The sequence below is a fragment of the Myotis brandtii genome, unplaced genomic scaffold (assembly GCF_000412655.1).
Source record: "Myotis brandtii unplaced genomic scaffold, ASM41265v1 scaffold82, whole genome shotgun sequence".
NCBI lineage: Eukaryota > Metazoa > Chordata > Mammalia > Chiroptera > Vespertilionidae > Myotis > Myotis brandtii.
The window spans coordinates 5,961,130-5,983,525 of NW_005371324.1; the positions used below are offsets into that span (position 1 = coordinate 5,961,130).

Here is a 22,396-nt window from a genome sequence, read left to right on the forward strand (position 1 = left end):
TCTCCTTTCGTTCATCCTCTCTATATGTCCAAACCATCTCAACATACCTTTCTCAGTCCTCGACACTACATCTTCTTTCACTCCACAACGTTCCCTAAAATTAACTCAATAAACTTTACTTAAAGTTTTAAGTCAACTTCACACTCTATGTGTGCGCCCGCACGGGGTATTTTGTGGAAGAGCCACACTCAAGGGGCCAAAGAGCCGCATGTGGCTCACGAGCCGTGGTTTGCCGACCACTGGCCTAGGTGATACATTCCAGGAAGCGTAAAGAAAGAACCAGAGAGCTGGTTTGAAGGAACTATAAAAGAATATTTCCAAAGACAAGATAGAGGAAGAATTGGAATCTGTAGTGATTGAACAAGGGAGAGAAACTTAGGTTTGAAGTGAGTATGAATGTCACAGAAGGACAACAAACAAAACAAATATTTAGTGTCAATGGGCAAAAAGAAACGGGTGAGTGGAGAGTAGGCGATGAATCATGGATTAGTCTGAGAGAGGGTCAAAGTATGGTCAGAGAGTTTTTTTAGCATCAAGCTAAATCTTGACCAGGCACCCACATGAACTGAAACATTGGTCAGACCAAATAAAGTAAACAAACCTGAATTAGTATGTTTAGAACTTACTTATTAGAAGGCACACATGAGTGTTATTAAATTAGACTTCAACTGTTGGGGGCCAGCTTCACTTCTAAAAATGCTCATGCAGCACTATTGCAACTCTGTATAAGTGGGAGTGGCCATAGCAGGAGCATGTCATGTCAAATTATGTCATTGCCTTGTGCCTTACTTCTGAACCCCATGTTTTACCAAAATACATAATTAAGAAAAATATTCCAAGTCAGTAATCAAGTTGGTTCTTAAATTTAAATGTGTTACCTAGCAACTACTGAAGGACATCTCTTTCAAGGCAAAATAAATTGTATTAATTTAGAAAACATCTGTTTTCTTATGAGAATAGGCGTGCTTTCATGGAGACAATCTGTATGTACACTCTTCTCAGTGGCAATTATACTCCCTTTGCTTTATATTCATCAGGACAACAGAATTCTGCCTCTCAAAGGACCACTGTTTATTCAACTTTATGAAAACCTGTGACCTGGATATTCTGGTGGCCTTTTGTCATTGTTGGGGCTTTGAGATCTGAATTTGAAGGGAACAACCCATGACTTCTATAGAGTACTGAATAGTCATTTATATTGCAGTCTTGGAAACGACACTATAAATATGGCAGGTTTGGAATTTACCACGATTTTAAGCACTACTCATCATATGCATTTACCATTGAGCATAGTATTAGAGCTCAGTGTGTTAGGCATAGTTAATAGTCTAGGATTAGCCACTTTACTACCTCTGTGACCTTTGGTAACTTTCTTAGTTTCCTTAATGTAAAGAAATAATAATAATAATAACACTTTCTTTAATGTTGTTGTTTTGAGAATTGCATTATTGTACCCTTGTAGAACATAGCACAGTGCCTAGCACATGGTGAGAACTCAGTATATTTTATTGTTATTATTACTATGACTCAAGTATATATAATTAACACTCTAAAACTCACAATTAATATTTGAATAAAGAATACCATAGTGTGCCCTAACTAGTTTGGCTCAAAGGATAGAACGACGGGCTATGGACCAAAGGGTCCTGGGTTTGATTCTAGACAAGGACACATACCTTGGTTGGGGCTCGTGCTGGAGGCAACTGATCAATGTGTTTCTCTCACATTGATGTTTCTTTCTCTCTGTCTTTCCCTCTCTCTTCCACTCTTCCTAAAAATCAGTGAAAAAATATCCTTGGGTGAGGATTAACAACAAAAAAGAATACCATGCTACATGTTGTAAATAATTTTCTCAGTTATTTTATCCAACTCAGCTTTATCTAACTTTATCATGTTTGTTTGAAAAAAAATGGAGTTTGCTTTAAGGATGGTCTAATATTGGACATGAAAATGGAAAAAATAGATTTAAGAAGCATATGATGAAAAACCCCAAAACTCTAAAAGGAATTGAGCCCTAACAGACCTTTTTATTTTTAATTCCATAGAACAAAGAAGTACTTCATTGTGTTTCTCTGGAAACACAATTAATTTGGAATTGTGGAAAATTAGAGTTTTAGAGAAATAAATATGGTGAAACTTAGAATTACCTGAAAGACGAGTACAAATACTTGAACTTACTTTTATGTACCAGTACTCAAATATCTTGTAGCTCATGTAGTCAAACATTTGCCATTTCTTTCCTCTTGATTTGCAAGCATAAATCCAAATGTTAACCAGCATTATTTGTCAGAAAAAGTAAGGTATAGATTTTTAAAATTATATTTGACATGCTTCTTGCTTTGGGAAAGAGAAGAATATCAGAGAATAAAGTATCATCAATTACTGTTTTCCTGTGAATGGCCTTAAAAGATAACCATTCAGGTTCTTAGGAATGATCTGCCTATATCCTTGTCAAAAAAAGAATGATAGGTTGTAGATATTTCTGAGTAGAAAATATTGCTATTTATTGACTTTGAACAAATTGGTAAACTGCTTTGATCCTCAGTTGTCTTCTGTGTAAAGTGAATATCACAATGCGCACCCATTCTTAGGGCCCTTAGGAGGGTAAGTGAAATAACACCTATGAAGTGCCCAGCACATGGTAGGGAATATGTTCCTGGGAACGTGGTAATTAGATCAAAGCCCCACCTCTGAATCTTCCTGTCAGTGAACGTGGAATGCAAGAACTTCTGGTCATTTGCTTAAAACAGCAATTTTCAACCTTTTTCATTTCATGGCACACATAAACTAATTACTAAATTCTACAGCACACCAAAAATATATAATTTGTTGATCTGACAAAAAATAGTTATGATTTTGACTCATTCAACCAGATAGCTAATGTGTTTGCTTTTTTTTTTTTTTTTTTTTTTTTTAGCAATCTAGAAAAACAGGTCAGGGCTCCTGACTAAATAGTCAAGTATTTCATGTTTTAAAAAATTCTGTGGCATACCAATGTGCCGCGGCACAGCAGTTGAAAATCGTTGGCTTAAAGGAAGCTACTACCTGTGCCAGCCCTGAAGACCTCCTTAATTCAGCCATTAGTTCCCCATCACAGTGCCAGAATGGCTGCCCTGGGACAGATCCCTGCCTCTGTGCTTTAAAATCTCTGAGCTGTGAACTAGTGCTTTGCATTCCTTCTCCTAATTGTTTTTCTGGTCACTGGGCTCCTGTGAACATCCTGGTTCTTTTCTGATCTCTTAATCTTTTAGTTGCTCACCTACTTCTATCCTTCTGCTTCTGGGAAAATTCCTCATCTGTATTTATTCTGACTTTTGTAGTTCCCATGTGCCCCCCAGTCCTCCCTGTCGTCCTACAAATGTGTTGGCCTCACGTTCTGAACCTGAACAGGCCATTCCAAAGTGTCTTCCCCTTTCAGACCATGTGCCAGTGTTCACCCTTACCTTTGTCCAGCTTCTCTTGTCCTCTTGACACAGTCCAAAACCCTCTTCCCTGTGAATCTCTCTATTGGGATGACAAATGATAATGAGTGTTCATATTATAGGTTAGAATCCAAAGTCTCACAGCGCCTTTTTTCCCTTGAGTTTTAGACCAAAAAGTGTTTTTAAATGTTCCCTATAATTTTCTTAAAATACCTGTAATATAATGCTTCGAAATAAATTGTAATTATATAAAAAGTTCTTACAAAAATATTTATAGAGAAAAATACCTATAAATCTAGACACTCTCATTACAGATACTGTTATATCCTGACTTTGTTTCTAGTATTTTTTATATGCACATCTCAAGATTGTTTTATATTTTCCTTTTTCCATTATACTTTTTCATTTTGCTATATAAGTATAATAATTTATATTTTTCATGGCTACTTAATAGTTCAGAGGATGAATAAACTATATTTAATCATGAGTTCCCTGTTGGGTCATTACATTATTTCTGATGTTTATTTTCTTTAAATATTATAATTAATATTATAAATGACCATTTCTTAGCATGTAAAATGAGTAAGGAACATCATAGGGTTGTATGGCAAGCCTAAAGCCATTTTGAGAAATAATAATTAATTTTTTTATTATTCAAAAATTCTACCAACTAGATTATGATAGTGAAGAATTATGAATTTTGAAAACCATTGTTATGTTTTTATATACTTTAGAAGCCATAAAATTTAATTTCATACACACATACACACATAAATGTCACAGCTACACTAGAAAAGATGTACTTGATGGATTCAGAAATTGATCATCTTTCAAAAATTTAAGAATGTATTGTACTGAAATTGCCATAGAAACCATGTCATAAGTGATCATTTTCTTAAACAGTGTACCTAAACCCATTATCTCTTCTATACATCATAAAATAGGACTGTGATTATAGTACCTACTCTATTCAACTGAAAAGGAACAAATGAGGTGACCCATTTGTAAATTGTAAAGCAAAATTAGGATATTCAATATAATTAATATTTAGTCCTGTTTTATCATTTTTATTGAAAAAATCTGAAAATAATATACCAAGTTCCAAGTATCCCAGCTATGGAAATTTGACCAACCTATGTCTACACTCCCACCCTAGGACCAGTAGTAACAGATTAAATGGAACCACTGGGAGTCCAAGCTCAGAGGTTCAGAAGGAAGTTAATTATTATGAGAAAGAGCTTATAATAAGTATATTAAAATGTATATTCAATGACTTAATGAAAAAATTACCAGGAATGAAGAGAAAGTCTTTGGTAAGGACTGTGGGTATAGGGCAGTGGTCTCTGGAAGGGAAACAGGAATATTGGGAATGCCTAGTCCTCTGTTGGACTTGTAATTGAATTCGTGGACATTGAGAAGTTGTTCTGCAAAGAGTCTTTGGCTCAAGGAGAGTGTCTCTGTAACTCAGATCAATGCCAGCCTCTAAAAGAACCCCAGGTTTCAGGGGCTCAGCACAGTATTTGTTTGTTTCTCTCACACACAGCCCAAGGCATTTCCTGGTGTTGGATGTAGAGTTGGGATCCTGTGGTTTAGACAGTCACTCAAGAACTCATGCTGATGAAAGGTCTGCCGTTTTCATTATATGGCTACCATGCTCCATCTGGACATGTACTTCCAGATGCCCTGAGCGTAAAAACGATGGAGAACAGGATTCAAAATAAGGGTATTTTATGGGAACAAATTAGCTTCTATGTCTCATTAATGAAATTAAGAAACAAAAAGTGGTTGATCTCATTATGTATGTACAATAGTTATTATTGGATGTTTGGGGCAAATATGTGAACGTAATTCATGGGTAGCATGTTTCATTGATTTTAATAATGATGCCTTATTCTGTATAGAACATCTTGCTTTTGCAAATGTTTTTTATTACAGTTAATCCTCACAATAATCATGTGAGATAGGCTGGGAGATAAGGCTATAATCCCTGCATGAAAGATATGGAAACTCAAGTATAGTAGTAAGAGGTGGGACTGGGAAAGGAGCCCAGATTGTTTGACTTCAGTCTCCACTTCTGAAAATCTTGAAAAAGTTCACTATTTTTTCCTCAGGGGTTTTGGGAATTGGAGAACAACTACCTCACTGAGATCAACTTCTCTGCTCAGTGAAAAGTTTTATTTCCTGAGTGTTCCATGTTGGATGGACGTTTTAGACCATGTTTTTAAACAAGAGGAACTTCAATCACAGGGATAGGTTTATAAGGAAACAGACTGTAAAATTTGGTTTGGAGGCTTGAATTTGAAATATTGGCCAATTTAGAATCTTTGATTTTTATTTGCCACCTTATATTTGTATATAAATACAATATGAGCCCAGCCAGTGTTGCTCAGTGGTTGAGCATGGACCCATGCACCAAGAGGTCACTGGTTTGATTCCCAGTCAGGGCACGTGCAGGGGTTTGTGGGCTCAATCTCCAGTAAGGGATGTGCAGGAGCAGCCAATCGATGTTTCTATCTCTCCCTTCTCCTTTCCTCTCTCTCTAAAACAATAACAAAAACAAAAAAATTAAAACATATTAAATACATAAATAAATTAATAAAATATGAAATCATACAGTCAGCAGTCTGCATTTTTTTCCATTGTTATTTTCTGTTTTACTTAATGTGCAATAACTTATAAGGGATTCAAATGGAATCCTTAGCAATCTAGCAATTGGGGTACATTTAAAATAAAAGGATTTCAGGAAAGAATTTGGAGATTTGTAAGGTAGCTGTTAATATGGTGACTCCGAAGTCTTGGCGTTCTTTTAGCGGTCAAGAGACTTATGTGAGCAGTTTTACCTTGCCATGTAACAAAGCTACACAGAAGCAGCCAGAATTGTCTGATGATCTTGGAGCTATGTGGCTCTAGCCCCTACCCGTGGTGGTTTGGAGCTATAGCATGTCACTGGAAAGAAACCACCTGCAGGAAGCTAATAAATAATTGTCTGATTGGAGTATACATTGGATCAACAAAATGTCCTCAGCAATCTTGCCATGTGACATATATATGCATAGGTGTGTGGTGTGTGCGTTTTATGAAAACTTATGATAGCTTCAAAAATGCCAAATATTTATGAAAATAGGATGTGCTTTAGTGGGGATCAATAAAATCTTCCAGATAGTGCTGTGTTTGCCTAGAATTCATGTAATAAAAAGGAAAGAAATATGGCAAGAAAACAAATATTTTGAAAAGTCTCCCCCCCCAACCCCAAAACTTTACTCCTGCTGCCTGTCACTGGCTAGATGGATGTCTGAGTAGCCCTGGGTGCTACACTTTTATTTCCATTACTTTCACTGCTGCTTTTTAGCACAGCAGGAAGTATGTTCCTTTCAGCTTCCAAGTTCTATGCTTTTAGTCTAAGTAAATGTAAATCACCCCTTGCTCACAACTTTCTAAATAAATAAATGATTTTCTGTCTTGAAAAAAACTTTGAAATAAATGCCCAACTTTCATGATTTATTAAATCATTAATAATTTAAAAGGTTAAAAACATCAGAATAGGGCCCTGACCAGGTAGCTCAGTTGGTTAGAGTGTTGTCTTCATAAGCCAAGGTTGAGGGTTTGATCCCTAGTCAGGGAACACATAAGAGTCAACCAATGAATGCATAAATTAGTGGAACAACAAATTGATGTCTCTCTCTCTCTCTCTCTCTCTCTCTCTCATCTCATCTCTCAAACAACAACAACAATGGAACAAATTGTTTGCAAATAGCATTTACAATTAGTATATTGTGGTCTCAGTGGGTTTTCTTGGTAGAAAGATAAATTTAGTAGGTTACGTTAAATTCTATATAAGCCAACATTCTTTTGTTACCTTTTCCTTACACTGAGATAGCATTTTCTTTACATTGAAATACAGTTTAAAGTGTTTGCAATACAATCATTTTTATTTGTGAACAGTATTGGTCTATGCCATTAGTTTTTACGGATGAGACACACCAGACTCACCTGGAGGGGGTGCTTGTTAAAGCTCAGATTCCTGGCTCCATCTCCAGAGTTGCTGAGTCAGTAGATCTGGAGTAAGGACTGATAATTTGCATTTCTAAAAAGTTCTCAGATGGTTCAGACACTGTTGGTCCTGGGATCAGACTTTGAGAACCACTGGTTTACACTGAAGTTTCTAGTAGTCATTCTTCAATGCTAATTATTGGTATGTGAATAAAAATCCAGGTCAGAAACTTAGAAATGAAAATGCTAAGATTTGTATATGTTTATTCTCTCTTTTTAAAAAATTGTTGTTAGTATTGCAGATGTCCCCCAATTTCTGTCCCTATGCCCCCCTCCACCCAGCCCCCACCCCACACCAGACTTTCCCCACACTGTTGTCTGTGTTATGCATATATGTCCTTTGGTTAATCCATTCCCATCCTCTTCACCCTCCTCCCCAATTTGTGTTTTGTTAACATTATTTTCTTACACATACTTTCTGCCATATTATTTAGGTTTTGAAGAATGGTTGATAATATTTACTTTAAATTTATTTGCTCTCTCTATTAACATCAATTATCAGACTGAGATAAAGAGAAGGTAAAAGAATATCAAGTATGTGTTTGTGTGTGTGTATGTGTTTTGTTTATTTGTTTGTTTTTACCCCTAGAAAATTGTGAGAACAGAAAGTTCTCTTGACTGTTTAACTAAAATACTTTTTTGGTACAGCTTAACATGCACATTTTAGTTCATGTTGTCACCTGCATTATTAGAATTTTGCAAGCCTTTAGGATGGATTCCCCATAGAGCACTCTGTAGACACCAGATGTTATAGCAGTCAAATAAAGGATTCCCTCCCACCCCCCCCCAAAAATGCATGTGAGAGGCATGGAAATAACTGCAGGAGGCTGGAATTATGGAAGGCTCATAAATGAAACATTTCCTTTTGTGGGGGCTAAGAGTGCAGATTCTGAGCCAGAACATCTGGGTTCCATGCAGCTGTTGTGACCTGGGGAAAATACTTCACCTCTCTATTTCAAGATTCTCATCTCTGAAATGGAATAGTAGTTTCCTCCTCTAAAGGAGCTTTGAGGTTTGAATGAGTTATACCCATGGTCGGCAAACCGCAGCTCACGAGCCACATGCGGCCCTTTGGCCCCTTGAGTGTGGCTCTTCCACAAAATACCATGTGCAGGCGTGCACGTACAGTGCGATTGAAACTTCGTGGCCCATGCGCAGAAGTCGGTATTTTGTGGAAGAGCCACACTCAAGGGGCCAACGAGCCGCATGTGCCTCGCGAGCCATAGTTTGCCGAGCCGCAGTTTGCCGACCACTGAGTTATACCATTTAAAGTGTTTAAAATAGTGGCTTACTCTCAAACAGTTGTTAGTGGACAGTACCTCTTGGAGAAAGAATGCTATATAGACCTTTTTTTTTCCCATGCTGCTGGTAGCAGTGGAAATGCAATTGAAGTTAAGTGAAATAAGATTTAGACTAGAACCAAAATTTTTCTATCCTGTCTAATAAAAGAGTCATATGCAAATTGACCATCACTCCAACACACAAGATGGCTGCCCCCATGTGGACACAAGATGGCCTGCAGGGGAGGGCAGTTGGGGGTGACCAGGCTGGAAGGCAGAAGCAGCTAGGGGCAATCAGGCCAGCAAGCAGTTGGGAGCCAGCAGTCCTGGATTGTGAAAGGGATCCCAGATTGGAAAAGGTGCAGGCTGGGCTAAAGGACACACACACACCCATGCACAAATTTCATGCACCGAGCCTCTAGTGGTTTTATAAACATAAAATGGGGAAATGAGAATGAATAGTAGCTTAAAATGATATCCAGTCAACTTTTAATTTCCCCATTACTTGGGCAGAAACAGAGAAGCCAATTACAAAAAGAGACTCCAAATATATCATTTAAAGTATTGCTTTAATTCTTTCTCTAATCACCTGTTTAACGAGTAATAATACTTATTCTATTAAACTGTTACTTAAGTTTTGAGTTTCAAAATGGTCAAATAGTAAGAGGTATATAAAGAAATATTTTAAAAAGTGAAATAAGACAAACTATATGCTATACTATGCTATGATATTTTATATACATTATCCTATATAATAAACAGGTAATATGCAAATTGACCCTAATGGTGGAAAGACCGAGAATGACTAGTCGCTATGATGCACAATGACCACCAGGGGGCAGACACTCAACACAGGAGCTGCCCCCTGGTGGTCAGTGCGCTCCCACAGGGGGAGCACCATTCAACCACAAGCTGGACTGATGGCTGCGAGCGCAGCAGTGGTTGCAAGAGCCTCTCCTGCCTCATCCTCAACGCTAAGGATGTTTGACTGATGGCGTAGGCCTGCTCCCCTGAGATGTCAGTAAGACATCTCCCAAGGGCTCCCAGGCTGCCAGAGGGATGTCTGACTGCCAGCTTAGGCTTATCCCCCAGGAAGCAGGCGTAAACCAGCAGGAGGACATCTCTTGAGGGCTCCTGGGCTGCCAGAGAGAATGTCTGACTGCCAGCTTAGACCCGATCCCCCAGGAAGTGGGCCTAAGCCAGCAGGTGGACATCCCCAGAGGGGTCCTGGACTTCAAGAGGGCACAGGCCGGGCTGAGAGAGACCCCCCCCCCCGAGTGCACAAATTTTTGCTCACCGGGCCTCTAGTCTATAATAATAAAAGCGTGGAGATAGGAGGTGTGTCTTTAATGAGGCAGTCTTCAAGCAAAGACGCATAGACTATCAATGTATTTAAAAGTCATAGGTAAACTTATTGTAATATTCTAATGAGAGAGGATGCAAACCACCTAGTCAACTGTCATTCGAATCTGTTCAAATAACTACAACAGAATGATGAAATCATGTCTGGATTTTGGATCTGAACTCCAAAGTTGTCTATGGTTAATTTACACAAAAATATTAGCATATTTCTTGTTGTATAAGACATCCCACACTTTTCCAACCCAAAATTAAGAAATCAATATCTATATATATAAAAGGCTAATATGCTAAGTTTCCTTCCCACTGTCCAACTGGTCACTATGACGTGCACTAACCACCAGGGGGCAGACACTCAATGCAGGATCTGCCGTGATGTACACAGAGAAACGGCACCGCAGACCTGATGCCCACAAAGCAACCCTCGGCTTCCCCCAAGTGGGACACAGACACCACCACCCTGGAGCAACAGCCCACCAAATCGCAGCCTATACTGCCATGGCTCAAAATGTGGCCCACAGCCCAGCCCAGCCCAGCCCAGAAACGGTGGCTGTGGGCACTGGGTAATGACATCACGTTTTTGTTGACATTTTGAAGCCAAAATTGTCGACAGAATATGTCTGAAGACCAACTGTTGCCACAACATACCTCTGAAGCCAAAAGAAAGTGATGTGGTCAACAGAATATGTCTGAAGAACAGTCATCGACAAGTACTATCAACTGCCTTCATAGTTAAAAAAATAAAATAAAGAAGCATAATATGCTAATTAGACTGGACAGCTGAAATACCTTCCAGATGAAGCCGAGGCTGTGAGGGCCGGTCCCCTTGCACAGATTTCATGCATTGGGCCTCTAGTATGATTATACTATACAAATCCTTTCTTAAAAATTAACAAACTGCTATATTTTCTGCAGAAGAAAAGATTGTTAATAACCACTGTGCATTGAAAGCAGAATAGATGGTTTTTTACTATATATTTCATCCTCACCTGAGGATATTTTTTAAAAGATAGAAAAAATATTTATATAATATTTAACATATACATTTATAAGTTTTTTATTGTTTTATATTTCCTTACCTAGATTATGCCATCTTTTTGAGAGGCACTGATATACTTGAAGGGTCTTAGGTATCTTTTACATATGTTTATTAGAAATAATAAGTAAAATAATGTCTATAAGACTTAGTTTTTAATAGAGATTTCTTTTAAATTCATTTATTTATGTAGTCTGAGTTGATTTTTTTGATTGCAGGTAAAGTCAGAGCCACTGTCTGAGCAAAGTTTCACATGTTAAAGTCTTCTCAGAGAAACATACATTTTTATAGTAGGGTTTCTGTGGAAATCAGGTGGCTTCCTTCTACAAGTCAAAGCTCTTAAGCTTTGGATTCCTGGTCCATGTAAAAATTGTTTCATGAGCCAAATTATAGGCTTTCCCAATAAGGTCTTGAAGCTTAGCAGCTGGTTTCCCATTGGTTTTCTCACCTAAGTTTTGTGAGGGATTTAGATAGAGGCTAAAGTACTGTTGGCATGCATTTGCCAAATGCAAATATTCTTGTTTTCACTTTTTAAAAATGTTCTTATTGATTTCAGAGAGAGGAAGGGAGAGTGGGAGAGAGGGATAGAAACATCAGTGATGAGAGATAATTATTGATCGGTTGCCTCCTGACTGGGGATGGAGGCGACAACTTGGGCATGTACCCTGTCCAGGAATCAAACCATGACCTCCTGGTTCATAGATTGATGCTCAACCACTGAGCCACACTGGCAGGACTTCTTGTTTTCATTTTTAATGTATTTCATTCTATATCTATTTAGATAAAAAATTTCCATAATGTAATGCCTTCATAAAAGAAAATCCATGAAATATGGAGTTTTATGGAGTTGATGTCCTGATGGAGGCATTGCAGGTCTGCATGAGAACACAACAGCTTACAATCAGATATGTTCCTCTGGGTTGGAGGGTGGAAAGATCTGTGGGCCCAGTGCATCAGAAGTCAGGAAGAGTCAGAGGTCTGAGTAATGTCAGGAGCGAGCAATACAATTTCTTTCATCTTCTTTTACCAATACCCTCTCATTTTTAACCCTCTGCCAAATGATACATTTAACATTGTTGGAAAGCCATCTTAGCAAATACCAGATGCCATAATAATGATGATAATAGACATTTCTTCAGGGTTGACTCTGTGTCATGTACTTTACAAGTGCTATCTTAGTTCTGACACAATCCTATAATATAAGTAGTGTTATTTTTATTTTGCAAATGAGGAATCTGCTGGCCTCAAAGCCAGGCCTGCCTGACTCCAGAACTCATGTTCTTTATCTTTAAAGTCACTCACCTGGTTCTTGTAACTCACTGCTATGACATAGGTACAAATCAAGACTGGGTCAACCCATAACAGCATGGTGATTATCAGAGAGAAAGGAGGGTGGAAGAGGTAGGAGAGGGTTTAGGGGGGATAAATAATGGTGGAAGGAGACTTGACTTGGTGTGGCGAACACACAATACATATACAGATGAATATATTGTAGAATTGTACACCTGAAACATATATAATTGTATTAACCAATGTCATCCCAATCTATAGTAATAAAAGTGTAATATGCTAATTAGACCAAAAAGCCAAACAACCTCCCGGACGTCCTTCCGGATGTCTTTCCGGACAGAGCTGCGGTGGGCAGAGGCCTAGGCAAAGGCTGTTAGGGGTGGTCAGGCAGGCAGTGGAGCAGTTAGGGGTGATCAGACCAGCAGGCAGAGGCATTTAGGGGTGATCAGGCAGGCAGGCAGAGGGGTTAGGGGCAATCAGGCAGGCAGGGGAACAGTTAGGGGCATCAGGCCAGTAGACAGAGGCAGTTAGGGGCGATCAGGCAGGTAGGCAGAGGTGGTTAGGGGCAATCAGGCAGGCAGGCAGGAGAGTGGTTAGGAGCCAGCGGTCCTGGATTGTGAGAGGGATGTCCGACTGACTCCAGAATTCATGTTCTTTATCTTTAAAGTCACTCACCTGGTTCTTATAACTCACTGTTATGACATAGGCACAAATCAAGACTGGGTCAACCCGTAACAGCATGGTGATTACCAGAGAGACATCCCCCTAGGGGTCCCAGATTGGAGAGGGAGCAGGGTGAGCTGAGGGACCACCCCCTTTGTGCACAAATTCCGTGCACCAGGCCTCTAGTAAATTCAATAAAAAACTATTTTAAAAATATTGGGTCAACCTGAAATTTCTACTAGAAGGCCAAACAATTAATAATTAATGCTATATTTTGTTTGATGTGTAGATGGGGGGAGTGTGTCAATGTTTTAGATCTTAAATAGTATAAATCCTTATAAAAATTTACAATAAATAATACAAGCCCTGACCGGTTTGGCTCAGTGGATAGAGCATTGGCCTGTGGATGGAAGGGTCCCGGGTTCAATTCCGGTCAAGGGCATGTACCTTGGTTGCGGGCACATCCCCAGTAGGGGGTGTGCAAGAGGCAGGTGATCAATGTTTCTCTGTCATCGATGTTTCGAGCTCTCTATCCCTCTCCCTTCCTCTCTGTAAAAAATCAATAAAATATATTTTAAAATAAATAAATAAATAATACAAGAAGAATAAAATCTTTATTGAGGAAGATGATCACCATCTAAAAGTCATGTGCTTGTTTTCTAATTCTGAAGACAATTGTATGACTTGCTTTCCTCACACTTTAATATTTTCATCAAAGATCATGAACATGAGAAAGGAGATGTAATTTTGCTCTCATTTTTTCCTATGCAAATGGCTGCTTCCAATTATTTATATCTTTCAGAAAACTTAATCACTACTACTTATGCATTAAGATGCAACTTTATGTTTTGTAAAATAAAGAAATACTCTATCTTCTAGATTGTATTTTTGAATATTTATATATAGGATACATTAAAAAAAACACACAAAACCTTACCAGCTCTACTTTTAGGTAAAAATACAAGCATATGAGTGTGCAAAGATATGTATATAAGGGTGTCTTACAACTTTAGTTGTAATGGAAACATATTTAAACAAATTAAACATCATTTAACAGGGGGATTGATATTATGTATAATAGAAAATCAAAGATAATGAGATAAAAGCATGGGAAAATATATGGAATATGGTTTTAGAAGTTTTATTAAATTATATATAAAATTTTAGCCAGCTTTAGCTTAAAATCCTAGTGTGTGTGTGTGTGTGTGTGTGTGTGTGTGTGTGTGTAACATGGTGTTATAAGTAAAGTGTAAAGTTCTAGAAAAAACTTCTAGGACTATCCATGCCAAATTATTCCAAAGTGGGTGGGGTTGCAAGTTGTGGGGAGACTTTCACTTCTGATTCATTTTACTTTTGTGAAAACTACCTTTGGTTTTGTTAGATATAAAAGAGTGCTTTTTTACAGTCTGCTTGGCATTCAATGCTTATGATTTAAGCTACAACTTACCTTTCCAGTCTAATTTTGTCCTATTTTCAGAATACTGTTTTAATTAAAACTGAAAAGTCTGAAACAGTTTTATCCTTTCTGTTAAGTTACATTACATAAGTAGGGGCCCCATTACAATGGAAACATTGGTAACATTTTATTTTTGTGAAACTTCTGGCCAGTTCCAACTTTTTCTTCTATCATAATCTGTTACTGGAATCATCTTACTATGTCAAATTGCCAGCGCCCTCAATTCTATATTGTAATTTCTATGTAATAATTGCATTTGCTTCCTCTCTTCTCTTATACAAACACATTTCAAGAGGCTGAAATGGGTGATAACAGTCTGAATAAAATATCTTAGGGATTTGCAATTAATTCCTAAAATGATGCCAAAATATTGTCACATATAGTATCACACGTGACAAATGTAATAAAGTCTTCTCAGAGAAACACATTTTTACAGTAGGGTTTCTGTAGAAATCGGTCCAGGTGGCTTCCTTCTACAAGGCTAGACAGATTATTTACCATCTGATAGAACCAGGGGCAAGAGAGTGAAATCCCAAACTGATTTGCAAGCAGGAGTCATCTGGGGAGTTTTGCTGTGTCACAAGTGACTAGCCCCTGGTTTTGAAAGAGTGAATCATCTCCCTGTGAAACAAGAGATAAGTGGAGGAAAGAGCTGTTTAAAATTTTTTACAACTATTTCCTTTTGAGCTATGACTTCGTGAACTGGAATGTGATTCAGAATAGCTTCCCTTTGAATCCAGCATTTGTCTTCAGAGTTTTTATTAGCTCCTTTCCCTCAGCCCATCTCACTTCTTCCCTCCCTCTGTTCAACAGATTTACACTGACTGGGCCAACCACTACCTGGCAAAATCGGGCCACAAACGGCTGATCAAGGATTTGCAACAAGACATTGCAGATGGAGTGCTGCTAGCCGAGATCATCCAGATCATAGGTAAGCCCTGCCCTGTGAGAGAAACCCTCAACTGGCTCTGCTCCCACGCCTTTTGGTAAAACACAATTTCAGTCAAATGCATGCAAACTTGGTCCATGTGTCTGGGATTAATGTAGCTCTCCTCTCCCATGATTTAAATTGAAATGTTTTTGTGGCAATGTTGGAAAAAGGCAGTGTGGCCACACTTTTAAATGGTTAGACCTGTATCATACATACACTGAATTGTCAGAAATGAATGCTTCATTAAACCATATGTCTCCCATGTGTGCATTTCATTAGCTGGAGCAACTTACGCACTCGGAGATTCCTTGAAACTGTATCCTGACCCAGCGGGGACAATTGTGAAAGGTTTCATGTCAGCAGTCATTTGGCATGGACTAAAGAATTAGCAGCAACTTCCTTCTCACTCCCCCCCGCCGCCTTTTTTTTGCCTTGTGCATATGGAATTGTCGGCTGCTAACAAGTGTGTCCTCTTGTACTTTGCTTGGGAGATAGAGTGAATGTAGCAGCAGCATTTTGCTTGGTGTTTTGTTTTTTGTTTTAGTGTTGTTGTTTTTTGTTTTGTTTTTTAGCCTTTTGTGTTTCAATTCATTGCTTAAGCATCATTCTTTTTTTCTCTCTTTTATTTTATTTCTTTACTTTAGCAAATGAAAAAGTTGAAGATATCAATGGATGTCCTAGGAGTCAATCTCAGATGGTAAGAATCACATTGAATGTAAAATAGTGCTTATCTTCACTTCCAGGTTTAACTGCATTTGTAAATGGACTAGGAAATTATTTTGCCTGTCTTCCTTCTTGTTTAAGAAACCATTTGAAACATTCTATGATATGTATTTAGCTGGGGGGGAGGGGGTTGCCGTTTATGAACAAGTGACAGCATTAGTACAATTGAATGTGTGTGACTCCTGAGTAGCATATCCCCAGATGTTTTAACACATCCTGACATCTCTCTTGTTCATGTCTGAATAATTTGACACTGGTCTTGGTGGTAATAAAACCCATTTCCAATTTGAATTGGAGCCCTTTTGTCTGGACAACTGGCTTGAAGAACAGAACGTGCCATGTGCACTTTTAAAATATATGAATAGTATTTTCTTTGTTCATAACAAAGTCCAATGTAAACACATGGATTCTTCAACACTTTTGGAAATAGCTCGAAAGGCACGCTCTGGAAGTGTGCTGAGCAGTGACTAATTGGGACATATGATTCATGGCCTTTTCCAGAAAGTCATCCATCTGAGGTTTGCCTTTCCCTCAAACTTCTCTTATCTTTACCGACTGGTAAACCTTCAAGGTTTATACCAAAATAATGGGTTAATAAACTGCTGAAATAAAAACTTACCCCTTTCTTAATGAAATAGCCACAACTTAATGTTATTGGACAGCCTGAAATGCAAAATGCCTTACCTGAACTTTCATCAGAGATAAAATCAAGAAGGGTAGCCAAAATCCATAGCGTGAGGTTTCTTCCAAAACTCTTTTTAGCACAGAAGAGACATTTTATATAAACTTTATGAGTTTTCAATTGTCAGAGACTGGAAAATGAAAAAAAAACAAAACTGGACTTTTTTGACCTGCTGACCTGCTTTACTTAATGTGAGAAAACTAATATCCAAAATAATAAAAGGAATTTCTTTTTAAGGTGATTAACTAGCACATCAATTGCGCCTGTGTGTGTGTGTGTGTGTGTGTTTAATGAGCACTCCAAGGACCTGTTACAATGTTGTAAACTCTGTGTAGCTGCTGTGGAAAAAAAAATCACTGTTAAGAAAAACTGTAAAGTACATAAATTTTAAGGAAATTTCCTAATTTAATTACTCTGAGCACTAACATGACTATGGAAATTAATTATAGTTGTTTTCTGAAGTTTTACTTAAAGCATTTGCAATCCCTTTGTACCCTGCTGCAATTACAGCTGTGTGCTATTGAGAAAGACATGTAACCTTTCTGAGCCTTAGCTTTCTCATCTATAAAAATAATTTCCGCCCTAACTGGTTTGGCTCAGTGGATAGAGCATCGGCCTGTGGAAAGTGTCCCGGGTTCTATTCCAGTCAAGGACATGTACCTTGGTTGTGGGCACATCCCCAGTAGGAGGTGTGCAGGAGGCAGCTTGTCGATGTTTCTCTCTCATCAATGTTTCTAACTCTCTATCCCTCTCCCTTCCTCTCTGTAAAAAAATCAATAAAATATATTAAAAAGTAAATAAAAATAAAAATAATTTCCAACTAGGATATGATAATGACATATAATTATGAACATTTTTACTACCTAAACTGTTATGGAAATGAAGAATAGTATTGCTACTAACTTTATAAGGAGCACATTTCTGAATTACCACCTGTGAAAAGATTTTTAGGGCTTTCATATTATAAATCCCTATAGTCCCAGAATATCATATATTATATTTCTTAAGGCCAATGATGTTGGTTTTGCTTTCATCATTTTAACCATAAGGGGGTGTTGGATACTAAAACTCGTACCTTCTCTGCTCTCATTCCAATTTGATTCTAAGAACCCAATGAACAAACAAGCTATTACTTTATGACAGGAGGAAAAAGCCTCCAAAGCTTATAACTGGATAGAGATGCAGTCCGTAGATATTATTCTTGAAACATCTGTACCAAAGAGTCTACAAACCTATAAAAATACCCTCATGAGTTTCAGTAACTTTTTATTACTTCCTGCTCCTTATTAGCCCCCAAATGTCATGTAATATCTCATGTGCATGTCATATTGAAATTTCTACTTCTGATTAAAAACAAATTTAAAGAAACAGAAAAATCAAAGCCTAAGAAATGTAAATGCTATGAAAAGGTAGTTTTCCAGGCAAAAAGTATTAGTCAGAATCACATTGGATTGTGAGTAAGAATGACTTGGATTCTAATTTTTTCTGATGTGGTTGAACTTTGAATAAAATTGGCATGTCCTAATAGGTTGATTCAGAATACACATGGTTTAAATGTAAATTTTTGCCCCTGTTCTTAATTGGCATTGGCACTATGCTATTAATGAATTAAAAATCCAGACTTTAACAGAAACAAGAAAGTAGAGGAAAGAGAATTATGATAGCATGGCTCGACTTACAAATTTCATTTACCTATGCCAAACAGGATGTTTCTTCTTTATCATATAACAGCCCAGAGGCACTGTGTCAGGAACAGGGTAGTGCTGTTCCCACTCACAGAACTACTTTGACCACATCTTTTTATATATCTTAGGTTTTATGGCCTTGGGTGCTGTTTGTGTTTAACACAGGTAAGGTAAAATTAGGTCTGCTACTATTTCTGGCCACAAGTTGTCTTTATTTAAATTGCAGACTTGATAACTTTTATTGGATTATTTTAAGCCTTTGAGAAGTTCACTGGTGGTATGAATCTACAATATGTGGATGGATTCCTGTAACAGCCAGGCAGCTCATATTGAGCTAATATATTAACTGAGCACCCAAGGTGCCAGGTATAGGGACACTTGAGGATCACAGGGGCAAATACTTAAATAATAGCAACAGTGTTGCATAGACAAGAACAAAAGGACCGTGAAGGAATGAGCTTGGTGTGTTCCAGAGACAGGTAGAAGACCACTGTGGTTTGAGCACAGTGAGAGGCATGTTATTCATCGGTTCTGAAGCCTTTGAAAGACTTAAAGTTGGGCTATGACATGATCTGATGTGAATATTAAAGAGGTAACCCGAGATGCTTTCCAGGAACTGTAGAATACGTGTTGCTCTCACATTGTATGTGAGAGATGAAGAGTATAGGGAGTATAAAATGGTCCCTGATTTCTAGGCCTGAATGAGTAAGAGGTTGCCATTAAACAAGATGATTAACATAGAGGGGGAAAACAAATTCAGATTTTGATGAGTAGAGTTTAATGTATCCTTTGGAATATCAAGCAGGCGGTGACTTTAGGCTATCAACCATGTGTTTCTGAAGGACAGAAGTAAGAATAAACCAAGCGCATAGGTAATGGTTGAAACTGTGGACAAGTATAAGATCTCACAGGTCTGTATAAAGTCAGAAAAAGGAAAGAGTGGTGAGAGAGTGAGCCCACTATTGAGAGGAAGGGGATCAACAGATGTGGATTGTTAATCCTTAGGTAGCTATGGTAGCTTAAGCTCTAGTACTCGGACTGAGTGAGACAGGGCAAAGCAATGTAAGCCTATGTAGCAGATGCTGCCAAATGCTACATTGCCAACTAGTTGGTGTACTGGAATGAGGAAGCTTGTTCTGGTCATTGGACAGGCATTAATGCCCTTCACGCAAACATCTGTGGAGTGCTTGTGTGCTGAGGAGTAACTAAGGGGTGCAGATATCCATTGAGTCGTGAATAATCTTTCTAAAAGTGTCCTGTTTAATGGAAGAATAAAAAACACACACATACAGTTTGAGAGGAAGGAGGATGTGGGGGGAGCAAGCAGAGGAGGAGGAAGCAGTAGGGAGAGAGAAGGAGGATCCAGGGAAAAAGGGAGACAAGTGATGACGCCAAATTCTGCAGCAAGTGGCAAAGGAGGAAATTTGAAGTCGGTGTGGAAGATTTAATGTCGGAAAAGAATGCATTTTGCTTCGTGCCATGGGCGAATGAGATATGATTGCATGAAGATGTGTGTATTTTACAGTGGATTACAGAAAAATTGAAGGAATTCAAATCAATATGATAGCAACTTCAAGTATTAGATAACATTAATGTGCTCTTTTCTGTGTGATTCTTTAATGGTCATGTTATATAAAAAATTCAATTATAGTATCTAATAATAGATACAGAAAATGCAAAAGTGATTCCTCCAAGTAACATGGACGACAGAGTACATATTTAAGAAAAGCATAAACTCGTCCTTTCAGCAGCTTATTAACACTATTGAGAGATTGTGATTCATATTTATTCAGTTTTAAAGCCATGGCTAACTTTCCTTAATAAGCTCACGACTAAACTCATCCTGAAAAACAGAACTTAATTTGTAGGAGCTTATTCAACACTATGTTTAACCGCATCCAAAGATGAAGTTACCAATATGGACAGCACCTGTTAAGTAATTTCTATGTGGGAGGTATCAGGATTTGGTGAGATTACATGAGGAAATAAGTTAGTAAACTATAAATACCAGGAATGTCCAGAATGCCCAGCAGATTAAAAATAGCATTAAAAAATGCCCAACATTCATTTGAAATGCACAGGCACAAGTGCAAGGTTCTTAGACAAAAATGTAAGACATGGAGGGGAAAATTATTTTGAAAACAAAAATTTATTTTAAAATAGACCATTATATTTAAGGACTTTCACAAGTGCATGGGGGGTGGGATTAGGAAATTTGATTATGTTGAATGGTTGCACACCAATAATTCAATTATATGTCTGAGCTAAGGATCTGGCTAATGTGGTCACAGCTTGTCCTTCCTCTTTGCTACTTCCTCTCTTTACCTCATCCTAGTAACTCAATTGTTTTCAGCCACAACCTTCAACCTTGTTTACTATCACATTACGTTATTGAAAACTTGATGATATGATAATTTTTGGAATTCTTCTCCTTCATATTCTTTTTTTATTCCTAAAAGATAGAAAATTAGGTTTCAGTCTTCCCTTAATTCTCTGATTCCATGAACCACAGGGTTGAGACTTTCAGAATAATTACCTATTGGATTTCACAGGCGTCTGCATTCCATTCCTGCTGTGTACAGTGATCTGGACAGTGAGACCATTCCTGATATCTGTACTTTTATCAGCGCTCTGCCCTTTAAAATTTTAATTCTTCCGACCACTTGTAATTGCTGCTGTTTTAAAAGTCTTATTTAGGTAAGATGAGAAGATGAGGTTTCTAACCAAATAGGGAAGAGATCAAATATTGGAATGCTCTTAAAGGTTTAACAAAATCTTATAAATGGCATACTGTAGGATTCTAGCACTATGACTCAGGGGAGTGGAATATTACTAAGATAGTTCATTCCCATGATTCCCTGCCATTTTTGAAACTGTTTATCTCTTTGTATGACTGGAAAAAGATAGCTTAATGAAGACAAATGCTTTACTACCAATATAGGCCTGATCTCTAACAAAACACTATATTAAAATCTTTATTTTCTTTAACGATTTCCTTTTCATAAAGGTTCAAACTTTGGAAGAATAATCATAAACTACTAGTATTAAGAAATTTATATTTTAGTATTAGAATATCAATCACCCTGATGACTTTTAAAACTGAGTTTGTCTCTCAAAGTTGCTCTGTAAACCAGTAATTTGAAGTTCAAATGAAGCAAATGAAATAACATGGAAGTGTGCTGTGTTGAAAGGGCAATGGTCATTGGAATTCTAATCCTGACTCTGTGACCCAGGGAAAATAATTCAGTAAACACTCGAAGTCTCTGCCTATTTCTGCAATGAAGAAATGAGAGCTCTAAAGTTCATTGGAACTCTTACTTGCTAGATTGATTTAACAAAACACCAAAGACCATGGTTCTGCTCAGTATTCTAGCTTAAAGATATATTTGGATCTTTATAACTTTTTAAAACTATATTCATAGTAAGGTAAGAATGATATTTCCTAAAATATAAGATATCCCAAAAAATGTATACACACATTTTAAATACATTTTTGGGGAATACCCTGTATATGGTCTAATTTATAAAGAAAAACAATGGCAACATGGAAATTATATCTATTCTATATTCACCCAAGGATATGTCTAGAGAGAGTGTGGCAAAGAGAGAGAGAAAAAGAGAGAGCGATAATAAACATCAATTGGTTGCCTCCCGCAATCTAGGTATATGCCCTATGTGCCCTGACCAAGAATGGAACCCTCAACCTTCTTGGTGTGTGGGATAGGATGACACTCCAACCAACTGGGCCATCAGCCAGGGCTGGAAATTATATTTTTATGGGAGTTATCTGGTCTGCCATTCAGATATCAAATAAGCATT

The 22,396-nt window shown here is 37.7% G+C and overlaps 1 protein-coding gene across 5 annotated transcripts in view; it reads left to right on the plus strand.

Moving 5' to 3' along the window:
* NAV3 (neuron navigator 3) overlaps positions 1-22,396 on the plus strand; it is an 832,279-nt gene that overhangs the window by 565,265 nt on the left and 244,618 nt on the right. For all 5 annotated transcript variants that reach the window (XM_014531666.1, XM_005884144.2, XM_014531665.1 and 2 more), the window contains 2 exons: positions 15,370-15,487; positions 16,132-16,184. In XM_014531666.1, the coding sequence (XP_014387152.1) occupies positions 15,370-15,487; positions 16,132-16,184 (171 nt within the window). The remainder of the gene's footprint in view (positions 1-15,369; positions 15,488-16,131; positions 16,185-22,396) is intronic.